The 16,894-nt window shown below is 44.5% G+C and overlaps 2 protein-coding genes across 2 annotated transcripts; one reads left to right on the forward strand and one right to left on the reverse strand.

The window, feature by feature from the left end:
- Positions 1–204: 204 nt before the first annotated feature.
- Positions 205–1,350, forward strand: LOC138953805 (uncharacterized). The gene has a single exon (XM_070325739.1). It carries the CDS (start codon positions 205–207, stop codon positions 1,348–1,350), a length of 1,146 nt encoding a protein of 381 aa, XP_070181840.1.
- Positions 1,351–6,434: 5,084 nt separating this feature from the next.
- On the reverse strand, positions 6,435–16,647 carry LOC138956495 (uncharacterized). The gene is made up of 5 exons (XM_070327842.1): positions 15,341–16,647; positions 13,721–14,026; positions 11,720–11,782; positions 10,900–11,065; positions 6,435–6,813 (listed from the first exon to the last, which is right to left on the reverse strand). Exons 2-5 carry the CDS (start codon positions 13,931–13,933, stop codon positions 6,437–6,439), a joined length of 819 nt encoding a protein of 272 aa, XP_070183943.1. The 5' UTR covers positions 13,934–14,026; positions 15,341–16,647; the 3' UTR covers positions 6,435–6,436.
- Between the last annotated feature and the right edge of the window lie 247 nt (positions 16,648–16,894).

The following is a 16,894-nucleotide window of genomic DNA, read 5'->3' on the forward strand; positions in this document are numbered from 1 at the left end:
ATGTATGTCCGTAGGTAGGTTGTCAGCTGACATTGTTTATTACATATGCACATAAACTCCATCCTGACTGATCCCCTCCCCTCTTGAATAGTGCTGGTCCTGGATACACCAATGGGATACATACTTTGTAATGCTTGTATACTTGTAAATCAGTATTTAAGCGTACGTTCTAAGCTAAAATCCAACTTCGACAAACTTGCCCGAATGCAGAACCAAGCATCTAGAATCATTACAGGTGCACTCAAGTCGACTCCAATCCAGGCTATGGACACATTGACTGGCCTAGAGAGCCTTGAAAGCAGACGAGACACCAAAGTCCTTACACTAGCTGCCAAGTTCAAGAGGATGCAGAACCACCCAATGCACAAGAGAATGTCGGAGCCCACCAAATGCAGACTGAAGCGCAGCAGTTTTGTCCACAACGTGAGGAGACTTGAACGACAGGATCCAGAACTCATGCAGCAGGGCAACAGGATAATACCAACGCACTCGACTGTACCAGCTTGGAAGAGAGAGCAATTCCCTGAAGTCAGAGAGAGCATTCCTGGCATTCTCAGAAAGGGCATCCAAACAGAAGCGGAGAGGAAAGCAGTGACCCTGGACCACATAGATCACGTCTATCCCAAAGAACATTGGACCCATACATACACAGATGGATCAGCAGAAGATGCAACCAGAAATGGAGGTGGCGGAATTGTCATCAAACTGAAGGATGAAAGACAACTACAGCAGGCTATTCCAACTGGAAAGTTCTCTACGAACTACAAGGCTGAGGCTGATGCACTACAAACAGCAGCCCGAATGTTACACGAGAACAGGGAAACAACCCGCTCCAGAGTGGTTATCTTCTCTGATGCCTTATCAGTCCTGCAAGCAGTCCAGAACCCACGGAACAAGGAACTGAACACCCTTGCCTCTGCACTGACCAACTTACAGCAATCCACTGAGCAAACAGTCATCCAGTGGATTCCATCACACTGTAACATACAGGGCAATGAGGAAGCTGACCGACTGGCAAAAGAAGGTGGACAGCTCCCACAGGATGAACAAGAAGTCACCTATGAAGAGGCCAAGACTATAGTCAAAGAGAAGCAGAAGAGAAGATGGCTCCACCAACACCCAGACTACAACAAAAAGGATGCCTACTACCTCCTACCCAGAGATGACCAAGTGGTCATTGTGAGACTGAGAACAGGCCATTGCAGACTCAAACATCACCTGTATACCAAATTCCACATTGGTGATTCTGCATCGTGCCCCTGTGGCACATCTCCAATGACAGTGCAACACTTCCTGCAGGACTGTCCAACACACCAAAACTTGCGAGCAGAGACCCAGCTGGCCTGCTGACACACCGATGAGGGACAAACTCTATGGACCCATGGAGAGCCTCCGGCGTACAGCAGCCTTCATCAGGGCCTCCGGAGTTGCTGTCTGAGCGAACGACGAAGAAGAAGAAGCTACATGGCCGTTCAAGCAAGTTAACGGACACGGCCCAACAGACATTGACGATCAATCAACAAAACAACAAAAACACGCACCTGTCAACTCAAATCTCCGTGCGAGATCAAGATGGGCTTCTTTTGACGCGGATCGGTTATAAAAGATCTTCGCGCTCTGCTTCCATAAGCACTCGTGATACTCAAGTTGCTCTATAAAATCGAATGTTTAGTCACCACTCATCTCAGTGAATGGCCTGGGCGCCATCTTTTTGATCAGTGGCCTTGGGAGAACAAGGGAAGCAACTCACATACAATTTCCGGAGAAAGCGATGAGAGCGCTGATTGACTTCTCGGTTTCTCCGGAGAGAAAAAATAGAAACGTGTCCTAAGCTTATTAATTATATTCAGAGATCTGCAGCACAGTATCTCTGGCTTATTCCTTGCTCCGCTCCGCCCACACCACTTTCTTCACTCCTACTCCGGAAGTAGCGTCATCTCTCCGCCTCTGCTGTGATACTCCACCTTACACCGCCTTGCTCCACCTGTGTGTGCGCCTCAAAGCATGGCGATAGAGAAGGCGAGTGTACTCGTCGGTTCATTTCCATCAAAGTTCTAGCGTAAACTTCAAGTTCAATCCATTTCAGAGGCATACACACTTGCCCAGTAATTGGTTGCAGTAATGTAGGTTACCGACTTCGGAAATGGAGGTCCCAATTGTGCAAATCACTACACAAGTGGACTTTCTTCGGCGTAAAAATCACCGGAACTTACTGGCAAAAGTGATATGCACTTGCGCAAACTCCACGGAACTGGAGGTGGAAGTAGAAAAAACACACGAAAATACGATCTGCGTACGCACAGTTCCAAAATGGCCGCGGAACTGTTAATCGGTGTATCACGTTTCAGTAACACTATAGGCTACGTGAACTAAGAAATAAGCATCAGTTTGAAAAGAAAACACAAAAGTGGCCAACCCTCAACTCCATGGCAATACACCAGTTAACAGTTTCGGCGTTTACATGGAACGAAGAAGGAAAGCGGAAGAGGAAGAAGTACAAACATACTCGCCAAAAACGGTCTGCGCACGCGTTCAAATCAACGGGGGAAAAAAAGGAAAGTTGCGTGTTTGTGTGCCCGATGTAATTTTTAGAACCTTTACACTCTTTCTTCGAACACTCAAAAGCAACTTCAGGGCTGGAGGACTACAAAATTGCACTTTCTGTCGACTGAATCTACGCTGTCTCAAATCAACCGGAACAGGAAGAAAAAAACTAAACTCTCGAAAAAACAATCTGCGGATGCGCATTTTCTCAAAAACAGGAAACCGGAAGAGGAAGAAGAGGCAAAAGTGCTCGTAGAAAAAGATGTGCGCATGTGCGAATCTAAAATGACCACGGAACTGTTAATCGGTGTATGTACAATTTGTGAGTGACTCAAATACTTGGAGCGCTTACGCCCATCAAATTTTGTTTCTTTTCATGTACACGTCATAGAACGTGACCGATGACGTTTATTTTCAGTATTGGATGTTCGAGACGGCTTCCTTTTTTTTTCTCTCTCTCTCTCGATGAAGTATGAGATTTCTTTCTAATAGAACCACTGGGCTGACCGAGACAGTGAGGATACGATGACTCACGGGCATGCGCACAAGCTACTACCCGTCAACAGCTTGATCACCAGCTGCAGGTCTGGCACTGAACAACTAGTGGCCCCGAAGAACAGCTGGAGAACGCTGCAGCTAGGGGGAGGGGGGGCGATACTTCTTTTTTCATCAGGAGTCTGGTTCCTTTCGAGGATATTTAACATCTCAGTGGCATCGCTTTTTGGCAAAATGCTCGTAAAAAGTCTTGAATGATTGTTACAAGTGCAAGCCGATGGGCAGCAAGGGAAAATTCGAATGACTGTCCTAAGCTGGGCGTACATGAGTGATTCGTACTGCAGTGTCCACAAGTGCTAGAAGGTTGGTCTACGAATAAATCACGCCACGCATTCTTAAGTCAGCGAAAGAAAGGGACAGTAAATCCTGGGCTTGTGTTTCTGGATTGTACTCTCCGTATCGGTGCCACGTATTTATTCCCACTTGCTGCTGCGTCCAGCTTGTTGTGATCGGCGGAAGCGACGGACGTAGTCACAAGCGATTTTAAGAGCTCGAGCATACTCTTCTGTCAGCTGCAAGAAGAGCTTTGTCACTTGTTCACTCCACCACTATGGCTGAATGGAAACACGGTTTATGTAGTTGCTTTGGCAACTGTGGACTTTGTATAAAGGCCTACCTTACACCTTGTGTTGTTTTCGGCAAGACTGCGGAGATGATGGGGGATAACTGCTATGTCTACGGTTGTGTCTTTCTTGTACCGATTATCGGTTGCTTAATTGGAATGTCGTTAAGGGGCAATATCCGACAACGCCAGAAAATCGCAGGCACGACTGGGAAAGATTGTGCTGTATGGTTTTTGTGTTGCCAGCCTTGCGCCTTAGCTCAAGAGGCGAGGGAGTTGGAGGAGATGGGGCCTTCTTCTAAGCCTATTCGGAGAACATGAGCTGGGGAGGCTGAAGAATCTGTATTGGACCCATTCAATCACTCATGCAATATCATATGCGGTGGGATGCTGGCTTGGCCCCGACAACACTTTCAGGGGTACTGCAAATATACGAAGAGGGAGGTCGACTTTCCCCTGACAACGTTTCAGGGAGGACTGCTATTCATGAAGGTAGGCCAAAGTCCTCGTTGCAACGCTTTCAGGAGAACTGCTTTCAAACGCATGGAGAGGCCAACTTCCCTCTTGCAATGCTTTCAGGAAAAATGCTTTCAAACACATGGAGAGGCCAACTTTCCCCTTGCAACGCTTTCAGTAGAACTGCTTTCAAACGCACGGAGAGGCCAACACCCCCCTTGCAGCGCTTTCAGGAGAACTGCTTTCGAACGCACGGAGAGGCAAACACCCCCCTTACAGCGGTTTCAGGAGAACTGCCTACAAACGCTCGGAGAGGCCAACACCCCCCTTGGAGCGCTTTCAGGAGAACTGCCTACAAACGCACGGAGAGGCCAACACCCCCCTTGCAGCGCTTTCAAGAGAACTGCCTACAAACGCACGGAGAGGCCAACACCCCCCTTGCAACGCTTTCAGTAGAACTGCTTTCAAACGCACGGAGAGGCAAACACCCCCCTTACAGCGGTTTCAGGAGAACTGCCTACAAACGCTCGGAGAGGCCAACACCCCCCTTGGAGCGCTTTCAGGAGAACTGCCTACAAACGCACGGAGAGGCCAACACCCCCCTTGCAGCGCTTTCAGGAGAACTGCTTTCGAACGCACGGAGAGGCCAACAGCCCCCTTGCAGTGCTTTCAGGAGAACTGCTTTCGAACGCACGGAGAGGCCAACACCCCCCTTGCAGCGCTTTCAGGAGAACTGCTTTCGAACGCACGTAGAGGCCAACAGCCCCCTGGCAGTGCTTTCAGGAGAACTGCTTTCGAACGCACGGAGAGGCCAACACCCCCCTTGCAGCGCTTTCAGGAGAACTGCCTACAAACGCACGGAGAGGCCAACACCCCCCTTGCAGCGCTTTCAGGAGAACTGCCTACACACGCATGGAGAGGCCAACTTCCCCCTTGCAACGCTTTAAACAGAACTGCTTTCATACGCATGGAGAAGCCAACGTCCCCCTTGCAACGCTTTCAGGAAAACTGCTTTCATACGCATGGAGAGGCCAACGTTCCCCTTGCAACGCTTTCAGGAAAACTGCTTTCATACGCATGGAGAGGCCAACGTTCCCCTTGCAACGCTTTCAGAAACTTGTATGAAAACTATCTGTGTGATTTGGAAGAAAAAGAACAGAAGAATATGTAACTATAACACTTTAGACTTTTGCCTAATACGTTTGTGCGGCCGCTGATTTCGCTTGAATTATCGAAAACATAAAATTATGAAGATTTTTTCCTTTAGCAGGCACCATCTCCTTGGTCATTCATTATTCCATTCAAATTAATCAATCAGTTGAAAGTACAGTCTCTGCGGAGTTATTGATGACATCGACGCCGTGCAGCCTAAAGTGCTGTGTACATGTCGACCTCAAAAATGAGTAAAATTAGTGAAAAGATGTCATCGTTTTGTAAACTTCCTGTTGGCCTGTAATGTTAGTGTATGTGCGTGCGTGTGCATGTGTGTGTGCATGTGCGTGTGCATGTGCGTGTGCATGTGCGTGTGTGTGAGTGCGCGCGCGTGTGTTTGGGTGTGTGTGTATTTGTATGTGTCTGCCAGTTTAGGTGTGTGTGTGTGTGTGTGTGTGTGTGTGTGTGTGTGTGTGTTTGTGTCTGTCAGTTTAGGTGTGTGTGTGTTTCTGTAAGTTTAGGTGTGTTTGTATGTGTCTGAATGTTTGGGGGGTCGTGAGCGTGTTTTTGTGTGTGTTGATGGGAGGGTGAGGTGAAGCACACACACACACACACACACACACACACGGACACACACACACACACACACACACACACACATAGTATCACAGTCAAGTATTTAGTGTATTGTTTTGTACCCAAGTTATGGATGGTGCCACCGGTAATCAACCTCAAGCTTTAAATACCTGCTCCGCCCCTGTTCCCCACCCCCTCCCCCATCTTCGCTGGTAAATGTGGAAAGAATCATGAAGACGGAACTACACTGCTACAGTGTTTCATGTGATATAGGCCAAGTGTAGAGAAATAAATTAGTGCACGCCGTTTCTTATAATAATGAGAGGCCTCCCCTCGACCTGGCCACCTACCAACTCACAACAGCGAGCAGTCAGGGTTGTTGATTGTTGTAATGTGACCAAGTGGAGAAGTATTATCCCATGTAAAAGCCTGGCCAGATATGAGACAGTGAGGCCAACTATTTTCACGAGGAGGAGTAAGTCTTTTGGTGTATAAACGTACATTTGTATCAGTGTCAACGTCTTGACCTTTTTACCTGTCGAAATGACCCCCCCCCACCTCCCCCACCACCACCCTCCAACTCCCCGCTTATCATTTTAGCAAGACAGAAAGGACGCCGAACCCTGTCAGGTAAACGGCCACTACCACTTTTCCCCATCCATCCATAACTCGCCCAGCAGCCTTACACGGCACTTTGGGCATGGCCACCTTATTGAATTCAGTTTGATCGTATTGGTCGCAGGTAGAATGGGTCGGCGGCTGGGTGCAATCGGACTGGGTGACCAGGTATCCGTCCGGCCAGCCGTCCTGTGACAGCACTGACCAGACGGTGGTGTTTTTGATGTCGGGCAGGTAGCAACAGTAGTAGGTGGTGGTGCCGTTGGTGGCGCGTTCGGCGTATGCGAGGAAGTGAGTGCGCCAGCGTCCCGTGCACTCCACTAAGTCCTCTGGGCCGATCGTCTCGTGACCTGTGTGTGCAGAGAAGAAGAACGGTAACAATCTCAGTGGGATGAGGATCAGTGAACACAACAACAGCAGCAGCAGCAGCAGAAACATCAACAACAAGGACAGCAACAACAACAAAAACAACAACAACAACAAAAACGTCAGTAGCAGGAGCAACAATATCAACAACAAGAAACAACAAGTCGCGTAAGGCGAAATTACTACATTTAGTCAAGCTGTGGAACTCACAGAATGAAACTGAACGCACTGCATTTTTTCACAATGACCGTAGTCCGCCGCTTGTGCAAAACGGAGTGAAACTGACGAGCCTGTTCAGCGCGGTAGTGGTTTCGCTGTGCTGCATAGCACGCTTTTCTGTACCTCTCTTCGTTTTAATTTTCTGAGCGTGATTTTAATCCAAAAATATCATATCTATATGTTTTTGGAATCAGGAACCGACAAGGAATAAGATGAAATAGTTTTTAAATCGATTTCGGAAATTTAATTTTGATCATAATTTTTATATTTTTAATTTTCAGAGCTTTATTTATATGTTTTTGGAATCAGAAAATGATGTAGACTAAGATGAACGTAAATTTGGATCGTTTTATATAAAACAAAAAATTATTACAATTTTCAGATTTTTAATGACCAAAGTCATTAATTCATTTTTAAGCCACCAAGCTGATATGAAATACCTAAGTCCGGCCTTCGTTGAAGATTGCTTTACAAAAATTTCAATCAATTTGATTGAAAAATGAGGGTGTCACCTCAACTTTTACAAAAAGCCGGATATGACGTCATCAAAAGTATTTCTCGAAAAAAAAAAATCATTCCCAGGAACTCTCATGTCAAATTTCATAAAGATCGGTCCAGTAGTTTGGTCTGAATCGCTCTACACACACACACACACGCACAGACAGACAGACACACACACACACATACACCACGACCCTCGTCTCGATTCCCCCTCTATGTTAAAACATTTAGTCAAAACTTGACTAAATGTAAACAAGTCGCGTAAGGCGAAATAACAACATTTAGTCAAGCTGTCGAACTCACAGAATAAAACTGAACACACTGCTTTTTTCACCAAGACCACATACTCGTCGTTTCGTCAGTCCACCGCTCGTGGCAAAGGCAGTGAAATCGACAAGCCATGCAGAATAGTGCGGTAGTGGTCGCGCTGAGCAGGATAACACGCTTTTCTGTATGTCTTTTTTTTTTTTTTTTTAAGCTTACTGAGTTTGTTTTTAATCCAAACATATCATATCTATATGTTTTTGGAATCAGGGACCGACAAGGAATAAGATGAAATTGTTTTTAAATCAATTTCGGAAAATTAATTGTAATAATAATTTTCATATTTTTAATTTTCAGAGCTTGTTTGTAATCCAAATATAACATATGTATGTGTTTTTGGAATCAGAAAATGACGAAGAATAAGATGAAATTATTTTTGGATCGTTTAATAAAAGAATAATTTTGATTACAAGTTTCCGATTTTTAATGACCAAACTCATTCATTAGTTTTTAAGCCACCAAGCTGAAATGCAATACCAAAGTCCGGCCTTTGTCGAAAATTGCTTTGCCAAAATTTCAATCAATTTGATTGAAAAATGAGGGTGTGACAGTGCCGCCTCAACTTTTACAAAAAGCCGGATATGACGTCATCAAAGGTATTTATCAAAAAAAAAGAAAAAAACATCCGGGGATATCATTCCCAGGAACTCTCATGTCAAATTTCATAAAGATCGGTCCAGTAGTTTAGTCTGAATCGCTCTACACACACACGCACAGACAGACAGACACACACACACACACACACACACACACACATACACCAAGACCCTCGTCTCGATTCCCCCTCTATGTTAAAACATTTAGTCAAAACTTGACTAAATGTAAAAACGACAAAATCGTTGGAGTGTAGGTGGGAGTCGGACAGTGTATGATTCACGTGCCGATTTGTATATATATTCTTCTTCTTCTTCTTCTTCTTCTTCTTCAGCGTTCCAGAATTTTCGGGTTACGTGTGAGCTCGTTTGCCCATTTGGGTTCCCCACACTATACTCTGAGCAGAGTAAGCTTCACAACGCTTTCGTTGAGTAGGCATGCTGGGTATTTTCGTGTTTCCATAACCCACCGAACTCTGACATGGATTACAGGATCTTTTTCGTGCGTACTTGGTCTTGTGCTTGCGTGTGTACACACGCAGGGGGTTAAGTCACTAGCAGGTCTGCACATAAGTTGACCTCGGAGATCAGAAAAATCTCCACTCTTAACCCACCAGGCGGCAGAGACCGGGATTCGAACTCACGACCTCCCGATTAGGAGGCCGACGTCTTACCTCCACGCCACTGCGCCCGTCGTATATATATATTTATCCTACATACGTGAGAGAGACACCCGTGAGATAATAATCGTTCAAATCACACGTGTGTATATCATGTAAATGAGGTCATGTCAAGCAAGACTGGCAGGGACCTGTTTTTCCACTGCTTATGATGCCAAAGTCACCGAGACAAACGTCATTATAGAAGAAAAAAACTTGCGCTCGCTAATTACCCTCGATGAATCTTTAGAACTAACACGTCACGCCACACTTTCAGAGTGACGTTTCTTTGCTTTGACGTAATAGATTTCACGAGGCTTTAGAAGAGATCGAGGTTCCAAAACAAGCGTCTTCAATTTAGCTGCCTCGAATGCAGGACATTTTCAGTAAAATACACGTAAGTACAGTATGTAGGATAAACAGAATACTACATGGCTTGCTGTGTCGTACGAGATTTACACTCGTTGCTTTTTCAAATAGTGAACAGCTCGCTTTCGCTCGCAGTTCAATATTTAAAAAAACAACTCGTGTAAATCTGGTACGACACAGCAAGCCATGTAGTATTCTCTATATTCAAATCCAGTATGTACTTGGAGAGCAAAAAGGAAGATGCACTACCACACGCCCACAACCCCGCCCCCCTCCATCCACACCAACACTGATACACACACACACACACACACACACACACACACACACACACACACACACACACACACACACACACACACACACACACACGCGTGCCTTCATTAAATTATGTGTGTGTGTGTTAGTGTTAGTGTGTGTGTGTGTGTGCTTGTGTGTGTGTGTGTGTGTGTGTGTGCGCGCGTACGGGCGTTTGTGTATGTGATAGTGTGTGTGTGTGTGTGTGTGTGTGTGTGTGTGTGTGTGTGTGTGTGCGCGCGTGTGACAGTGTGTGTATGTCTGATAGTGTGATAGCATGTGTTTGTGTTAGTGTGTTTGTGTCAGTGTTAGTGTTAGTGTGTGTTCATGCGTGTGAGTGTGAGTGTGTGTTCATGCGTGTGAGTGTGTGTGTGTGTGTGTGTGTGTGTGTGTGTTCATGCGTGTGAGTGTGTGTGTGTGTGTGTGTGTGAGTGTGTGTGTGTGTGTGTGTGTGTGTGTGTGTGTGTGTGTGTGTGTGTGTGTACAGGATGTGTGAGTGCGTGTGTGTGTGTGTGAGATTTGTTTGGAAACTGACGTCACTGCCTTCATGTTGCTGTCTCGGCTATATCAGTTGCATGTTGATAGGCCTAAATAAATTGCAAAAAATGTGTCATTTCCCAGCAAGCGTCCCTATGGCATGCAAAAGGTATGCTGTGTCGATTGTGTTTGTGTGCGCTCGCATGTACATATTTGTGTGTGCGGGCGTGCGTGCGTACGTGCGTGCCGCGTGCGTGCATGCATCCGTGTGTGTGTGTGTGTGTGTGTGTGTGTGTGTCACAGTGTGCGTGCGTAAGTGCGTGCGTGCGGGTGTGCGTGCAGATGTCTGTGTCTGTGTCTTTGTGCCTGTCTGTGACTGTGAGTCTGCGTGTGTCTGGCCGTGCCTGTTTTTGTCAGCGTCTGCTTGTGGTTATGGGTATGTGTGCTCGCGCAGTTTTTGTTGTGTGTTAGTCTGTGTCTGTCTATGACTGCGCGTCTGTGACTTTGAAGCTGTAATGTGACTGTTGTGTGAAATACAACAACAGGCAACAGCAAAAATAACCCACAGAAACACAACAAACTAACAAACAAACAAACAAACACACGCACACACAAACAAATCGAATCTCACCAGTGAAGCGCAGGAAAACGAAGACAAACACGGCCATTAGAAGAAAGGATAGCAAGGAGACACAACAGGCAAGGGCAAAACAGCGTCGTCGTCGGCGTCGTTTGATTACCTCCCTTAGGCTGTCGCGTTGCTCTCCCTTCGTTGGGTCTTCGTTCTCTGTGTTGAGCTGAGTTGATGACGATTGAAAAGAAAAATAAATTTATATTACTGGGGTGTTGTGAGAGGAAATATTGATGACACACACATATATCCAGTATGTTTGGATGTACACACATACACGTCAAAGGCGGACGCACACGAAGTTTAACTAGTCAAGCAGTTGCCGACCTATAGTGTACAAACACATACACGTACACACACACACACACACACACACACACACACACACACACACACACACACACACACACACACACAAGCAGGCACACACTGACGCACGCACGCACAAATGTTGTGTCATACAGGTAGCGCAATAGGGACACAGACAGGCAGACGACCCCCTTCTCCTCCTCGACCCCAATATCTTTTCCGACTCTATTTCATTCGACCTTGATCCTACACCCCCCCCCCCCCACTTGTGATCATTGTGAAAAGGGTTTAATACAGAAGAAAACACAGACAGACAAACAACGACGACGACGACAACAACAACAACAACAACAACAACAACAACAACAACAACAACAACAACAACAACAACAACATTTACTTCTTGACAGACAGAGACACAGAAACACAGAAAGATACAGACACACGCACGTGCTCTTATGCAAGACATTCGAAATGAACACAAGACGATTTCTATTTCTGAAAAGCTCACCTTGTTTGACAACATAAATCCAAAGCAGCCGTCCCTTTTCTTCCTCCTCGTCTTCAAGGGATCCTGGGGAAAATGGTTTTAGTAATGTTTCATATCCGTCCGTGTAAGGCTACCCCCCCTCCCGTAATTTTTTTTACCCTGGTGTATTTCCAAGTGATTAAGAAAAGTATTTAAAGGTCCTTGTCTACATTTTTATACCGAAATCGCCATTTGACCATTAAAATGCAGAGTCTATTATCTACAAATATCAACAATACACCCCCTTTCGATCAGGAAAGACGAAGCCAGTGTAGCCGTTTGAAAATTCATTGTAATATTCCAGCGTAGTACTCATAGTAGGATATCCTTATTTGGAAAATGCCAAGCGCAAAACTCCTCTCAAACCCCGTGCATTTCGTGCGTTTAAAAAAAAGCGTGGACAGCGCTCCAGTGTCAAACTGTTGCTGCACTTGTTTGGGCGTGGCTAAAAGCACAGTGACAGGAATTTGATTGGTCAGTATTTTTAGGCAAAGCACATGTTCTCAGCAAACAGAAAACAAAATATTGGAAGCGTGAGTCACGCTACCCAAAAATAAAATCTTTTTTTATATATATTTTTTTTCTATGACTTTTTTCTCCATGGTTCATTCATCATTTGACATAATTTTGTATCGAAATCTAACCATAAGATTATTGAAAAAAAGCAAAAATGTAGACGACCACCTTTAAAACTGAAGATAACACAGACAGACAGACAGACAGACAGACAGACAGACAGACAGACACACATATACACACACACACACACACACACACACACACACACACACACACACGCGAACATACAAACACAAACACACACACACACACACACACAAACACACACACACACAAACAAACACACACGTACGCACGCACGAACGACACCACCGAACACACACACCCACACACACACACACACACACACACACAAACACACACACGCACACACATATACACACACACACACACAGTAACAAATAAACAAGTCGCGTAAGGCGAAATTACTACATTTAGTCAAGCTGTGGAACTCACAGAATGAAACTGAACGCACTGCATTTTTTCACAATGACCGTAGTCCGCCGCTTGTGCATAACGGAGTGAAACTGACGAGCCTGTTCAGCGCGGTAGTGGTTTCGCTGTGCTGCATAGCACGCTTTGCCGTACCTCTCTTCGTTTTAACTTTCTGAGCGTGTTTTTAATCCAAACATATCACATCTATATGTTTTTGGAATCAGGAACCGACAAGGAATAAGATGAAATTGTTTTTAAATCGATTTCGGAAATTTAATTTTGATCATAATTTTTATATTTTTAATTTTCAGAGCTTGTTTTTAATCCAAATATAACATATTTATATGTTTTTGGAATCAGAAAATGATGCAGAATAAGATGAACGTAAATTTGGATCGTTTTATATAAAAAAATTATTACAATTTTCCGATTTTTAATGACCAAAATCATTAATTAATTTTTAAGCCACCAAGCTGAAATGCAATACCAAAGTCCGGCCTTTGTCGAAGATTGCTTTACAAAAATTTCAATCAATTTGATTGAAAAATGAGGGTGTGACAGTGCCGCCTCAACTTTTACAAAAAGCCGGATATGACGTCATCAAAAGTATTTATCGAAAAAAATAAAAAAATATCCGGGGATATCATTCCCAGGAACTCTCATGTCAAATTTCATAAAGATCGGTCCAGTAGTAGTTTGGTCTGAATCGCTCTACACACACACACGCACAGACACACATACACAGACACACACACACACACACACACACACACACACACACAGACACACACACACACACACACACACACACACACACACACACATACACCACGACCCTCGTCTCGATTCCCCCTCTATGTTAAAACATTTAGTCAAAACTTGACTAAATGTAAAAATCTCCACAGCCCTCACACTTCCCAACGTCTTCCGTCAACCAGAAATATGACCGCAGAATTCAAACAGGCTCACCTTTCTGTCCATCTGTTTTCGCCATTTTTCGTATTCCTCCCGGTTGGTCAGTTTGGGCTTCCACTCGTACCCTTGGGGTGGGACCCCTCGGGGGGATTTGCTTGTCCCCCCAGGGATACCGTCTTCCTCCCTAACCCCCACCCTCCTCTCTTCCTTGTCCGGCTTGCTGAAGTGGCTAGTTGGCCAGTCCAGCGCTCCACTCGAGATCGGCATTGTTATGGACTTGTTCTTGTGGTGTCGTTGTTGTCGTTGTTGTAGTTGTCGTTGTTGTTGATGTAGTTGTGAGGTTGAAGGCACAGGAGCTGGCTGACAGATTTTGATGCTACTCACAATGTTGCCTGACAATTTAGTATCGTGCACCTTTCCCCCCTGACATTTGTTGTTGTTGTTGTTTTGTTTTGCGTTGTTGAGGTTGTTGTTGTTATTGTTATTGTTGTTGTTGTTGTTGTTGTCGTCGTTGTTGTTGTAGTAGTTGTGACGCTGAAGGCACATGAGCTGACTGACAGAATTTGTTGCTAATCAAAAAGTTGCCTGACAATTTATTATCGTGCCCCCCTTTTCTGCCTGAAAACAAATTGTGTTGTTTTGAGTTGTTGTTGTTGTTGTTTGCTGTTGTTGTTGTTGTTGTTGTTGAGGATGTTGATTAAGTTGATGCTGTTGTTGTTGTCGTCGTTGTCGTTGTTGTGAGGATGAAGGCACAGGGGCTAGCAGACAGAAGCTGTTGTAACTCAAAATGTTGTCTGAATGTGCCTGGTATGACGATTTAGAATCGTGCCCCTTTTCCCCCTTAAAAAAGAGTTGTTTTATTTTGCGTTGCTGTTGTAGTTCTGATGGATGTTGTTGTTGTTAGTTTTTGGCTAATGTTATAGGAGGTGGTTGAGAGAAGTTGCTATTACTAAAAATATTGCTAGATGTAACAATTTAGTACTGTGTCGCTTTTTTCCTGAAAGAGAGTTGTGTAGTATTGTGTTGTTGTTGTTGTTGTTATTGCTGCTGCTGCTGCTGTCGCTCGGTTGGACAACCTTTGCATTTGACTATTCAATTGTATGTAGGCTAACCATAAAAAAAAATGAAATCGTCGCTTCTTATTGACATTGAGCGTTAATAGCTCCTTTTGTTTCATTAAAACACATGCATCAAGAAAACAGAAAGAAAAAAAGAAACAGACATCACGGACGGACGGACGGACGGGCGGACGGGCGGACGGGGAGACAACCACCGGCCTGTCAGCTAGCCAACAAGCAAGACAAACTTATGAAAATAAACTCACACAGCATGAACTTCATCAGTCTTCTCACCAAAAATTCTCTTTGGTATTTATCAACTCATACAGAAAAGAGTCAAACATAGAGAAACAGTCACCATTGGGCGCTGTGGCTGGGTGGTAAGACGTCGGCCTCTTAATCGGAAGGTCGAGGGTTCGAATCCCGGCCGCGGCCGCCTGGTGGGTTAAGTGTGGGTTAAGTGTGGAGATTTGTCCGAACTTATGTGTTATATGAAGTCTTATATGGCCTAAATGGCGGGGTAAAAACGATCATACACGTTGCAAAAACACAAGAGTACGTGGGAGTTTCAGCCCACGAACGCAGAAGAAGAAAAAGAAGAAGTCACCATTCCTACCTCTGGTGTACACAACTGGTAGTAGCGGAGTCACCTTGTTCGCTGGAAACACCAAACCTCAGTACTTTCACACGAAGCCTTTTTGACATTAATTCACTGATCAAATTCCAACTCTGCCCAGGAAGAAGTACAGTTTTTGGTACGTGTCCAAGTGGAGGGATGGACTTTTTTCTGTTGATCCGAGATGGTGGTCAGAACCGTTTTGAAGGGAAGAGCTGTACCTTTGATAACGACTAGGTCCTACTTTTCCTCAAAATGCTAAACGCTAAAATCACAAATAAACACACATTACAAATACATGTATCATTGTTCATTGCCTTCCTGCAAACGCGCGAGTGCCGAAATCACAAACAACACAACACACTTATCGAGTACTTGTAGGACTCACGCTCTTTGCTGCTGATAAAGCCTTCAACTAAATTGGAATTTAAACGAGTTGGCACGGATCAAGGTGCTTTATTTACTTTTACACCCACTGTTCGAAATCTGCGCAGACATTTCACGATGAATGACTTTTGAATGCAGTATATCGTCGCCGATTAGCTTGGCGCGAGGAAGCTGTTAAAGATACAGTCAAAGCTGTCTGTAACGACCACCCAATGACCGACCACCCAATGACCGACCACCCAATGACCGACCACCTGTGGTCCGTAAAGACAGGTGGACGTTATGGAAAGGTAAGTAATGCAGTCGAACATGTCTATGACGACCAGTTTATGTCGCCGATTAAAGTTTGGCGCATGAAAGCTGTTAAAGGTACGTACAATCAAACCTGTCTATAAGTACCACGGCACTGACCAAAAGTGGTCCTTTATAGACAGGTGGAAATGTGAATTATATGGTAAAAAAAACTCACGGTGGTCGTTATGGGCATAATGGTCGTTATCTAGAGGTGACCAGGGCAGGCTCAACAAAACATTCATTACCTCGTATACGATCGCGTGTACCACCACATTTCTGTCGAGGCTTTTTTTTTTTAATTACGTACAGTGGAAAAGGGTTTCTTTCACTATAACATAAAGTAACAGTAACCAGCCTTCATGTGTAGAGCGGTTATAAAATGCGGAATGAACTTTACAGTTCGATTTAGGTATCAGTTACGAAATTAAATTTAGCACAACATTCGTTGCACGGACAGCATCTACGCTGTAAAGTTTAAGTATGTGTCCATGAAAATGAGAGTTCTTATCTCAAGGAAAAGAGGGGCAGACCTGTAGACTTTACTGTCACAATGTGCACGTATTTTTTCTTGCCATGGGCGTGTTCCCTGTTTTTAGCAAACACTGTTTTCGTGGTGCACTACGTATGTTTTTAAAAATAAAATTACAAAAAATACATAACGGCCATAATTTCTCTTTATTTGCGTGACTTGCTACTTCAAAAATATTGTTCTATAGGGCAGAGTAAACCAAATCATTGTATGAAGATGTTGAGAAATCTGTTGGTTATACCTACTGTAGTGGTGTTATTAATCGCCTGCACGAGGAGGGCTGTTACTATAGAGCTGTAGCAGTGCAGTCGTATAGAAAAAATATATATTCATGACAGCAGGCT

The sequence above is a fragment of the Littorina saxatilis genome, linkage group LG2 (genome assembly GCF_037325665.1).
Source record: "Littorina saxatilis isolate snail1 linkage group LG2, US_GU_Lsax_2.0, whole genome shotgun sequence".
Lineage (NCBI taxonomy): Eukaryota > Metazoa > Mollusca > Gastropoda > Littorinimorpha > Littorinidae > Littorina > Littorina saxatilis.

Bases quoted from the DNA above. Each gene is read 5' to 3' on its own strand.
- LOC138953805 (XM_070325739.1), top strand. From the start codon at position 205: ATGCAGAACCAAGCATCTAGAATCATTACAGGTGCACTCAAGTCGACT.
- LOC138956495 (XM_070327842.1), bottom strand. From the start codon at position 13,933: ATGCCGATCTCGAGTGGAGCGCTGGACTGGCCAACTAGCCACTTCAGC. The intron at 11,783-13,720 runs GTGAGCCTGTTT...CATTTTCCCCAG, and splicing joins GAAAACAGATGGACAGAAAG to GATCCCTTGAAGACGAGGAG. The intron at 11,066-11,719 runs GTGAGCTTTTCA...TCATCAACTCAG, and splicing joins GATTTATGTTGTCAAACAAG to CTCAACACAGAGAACGAAGA.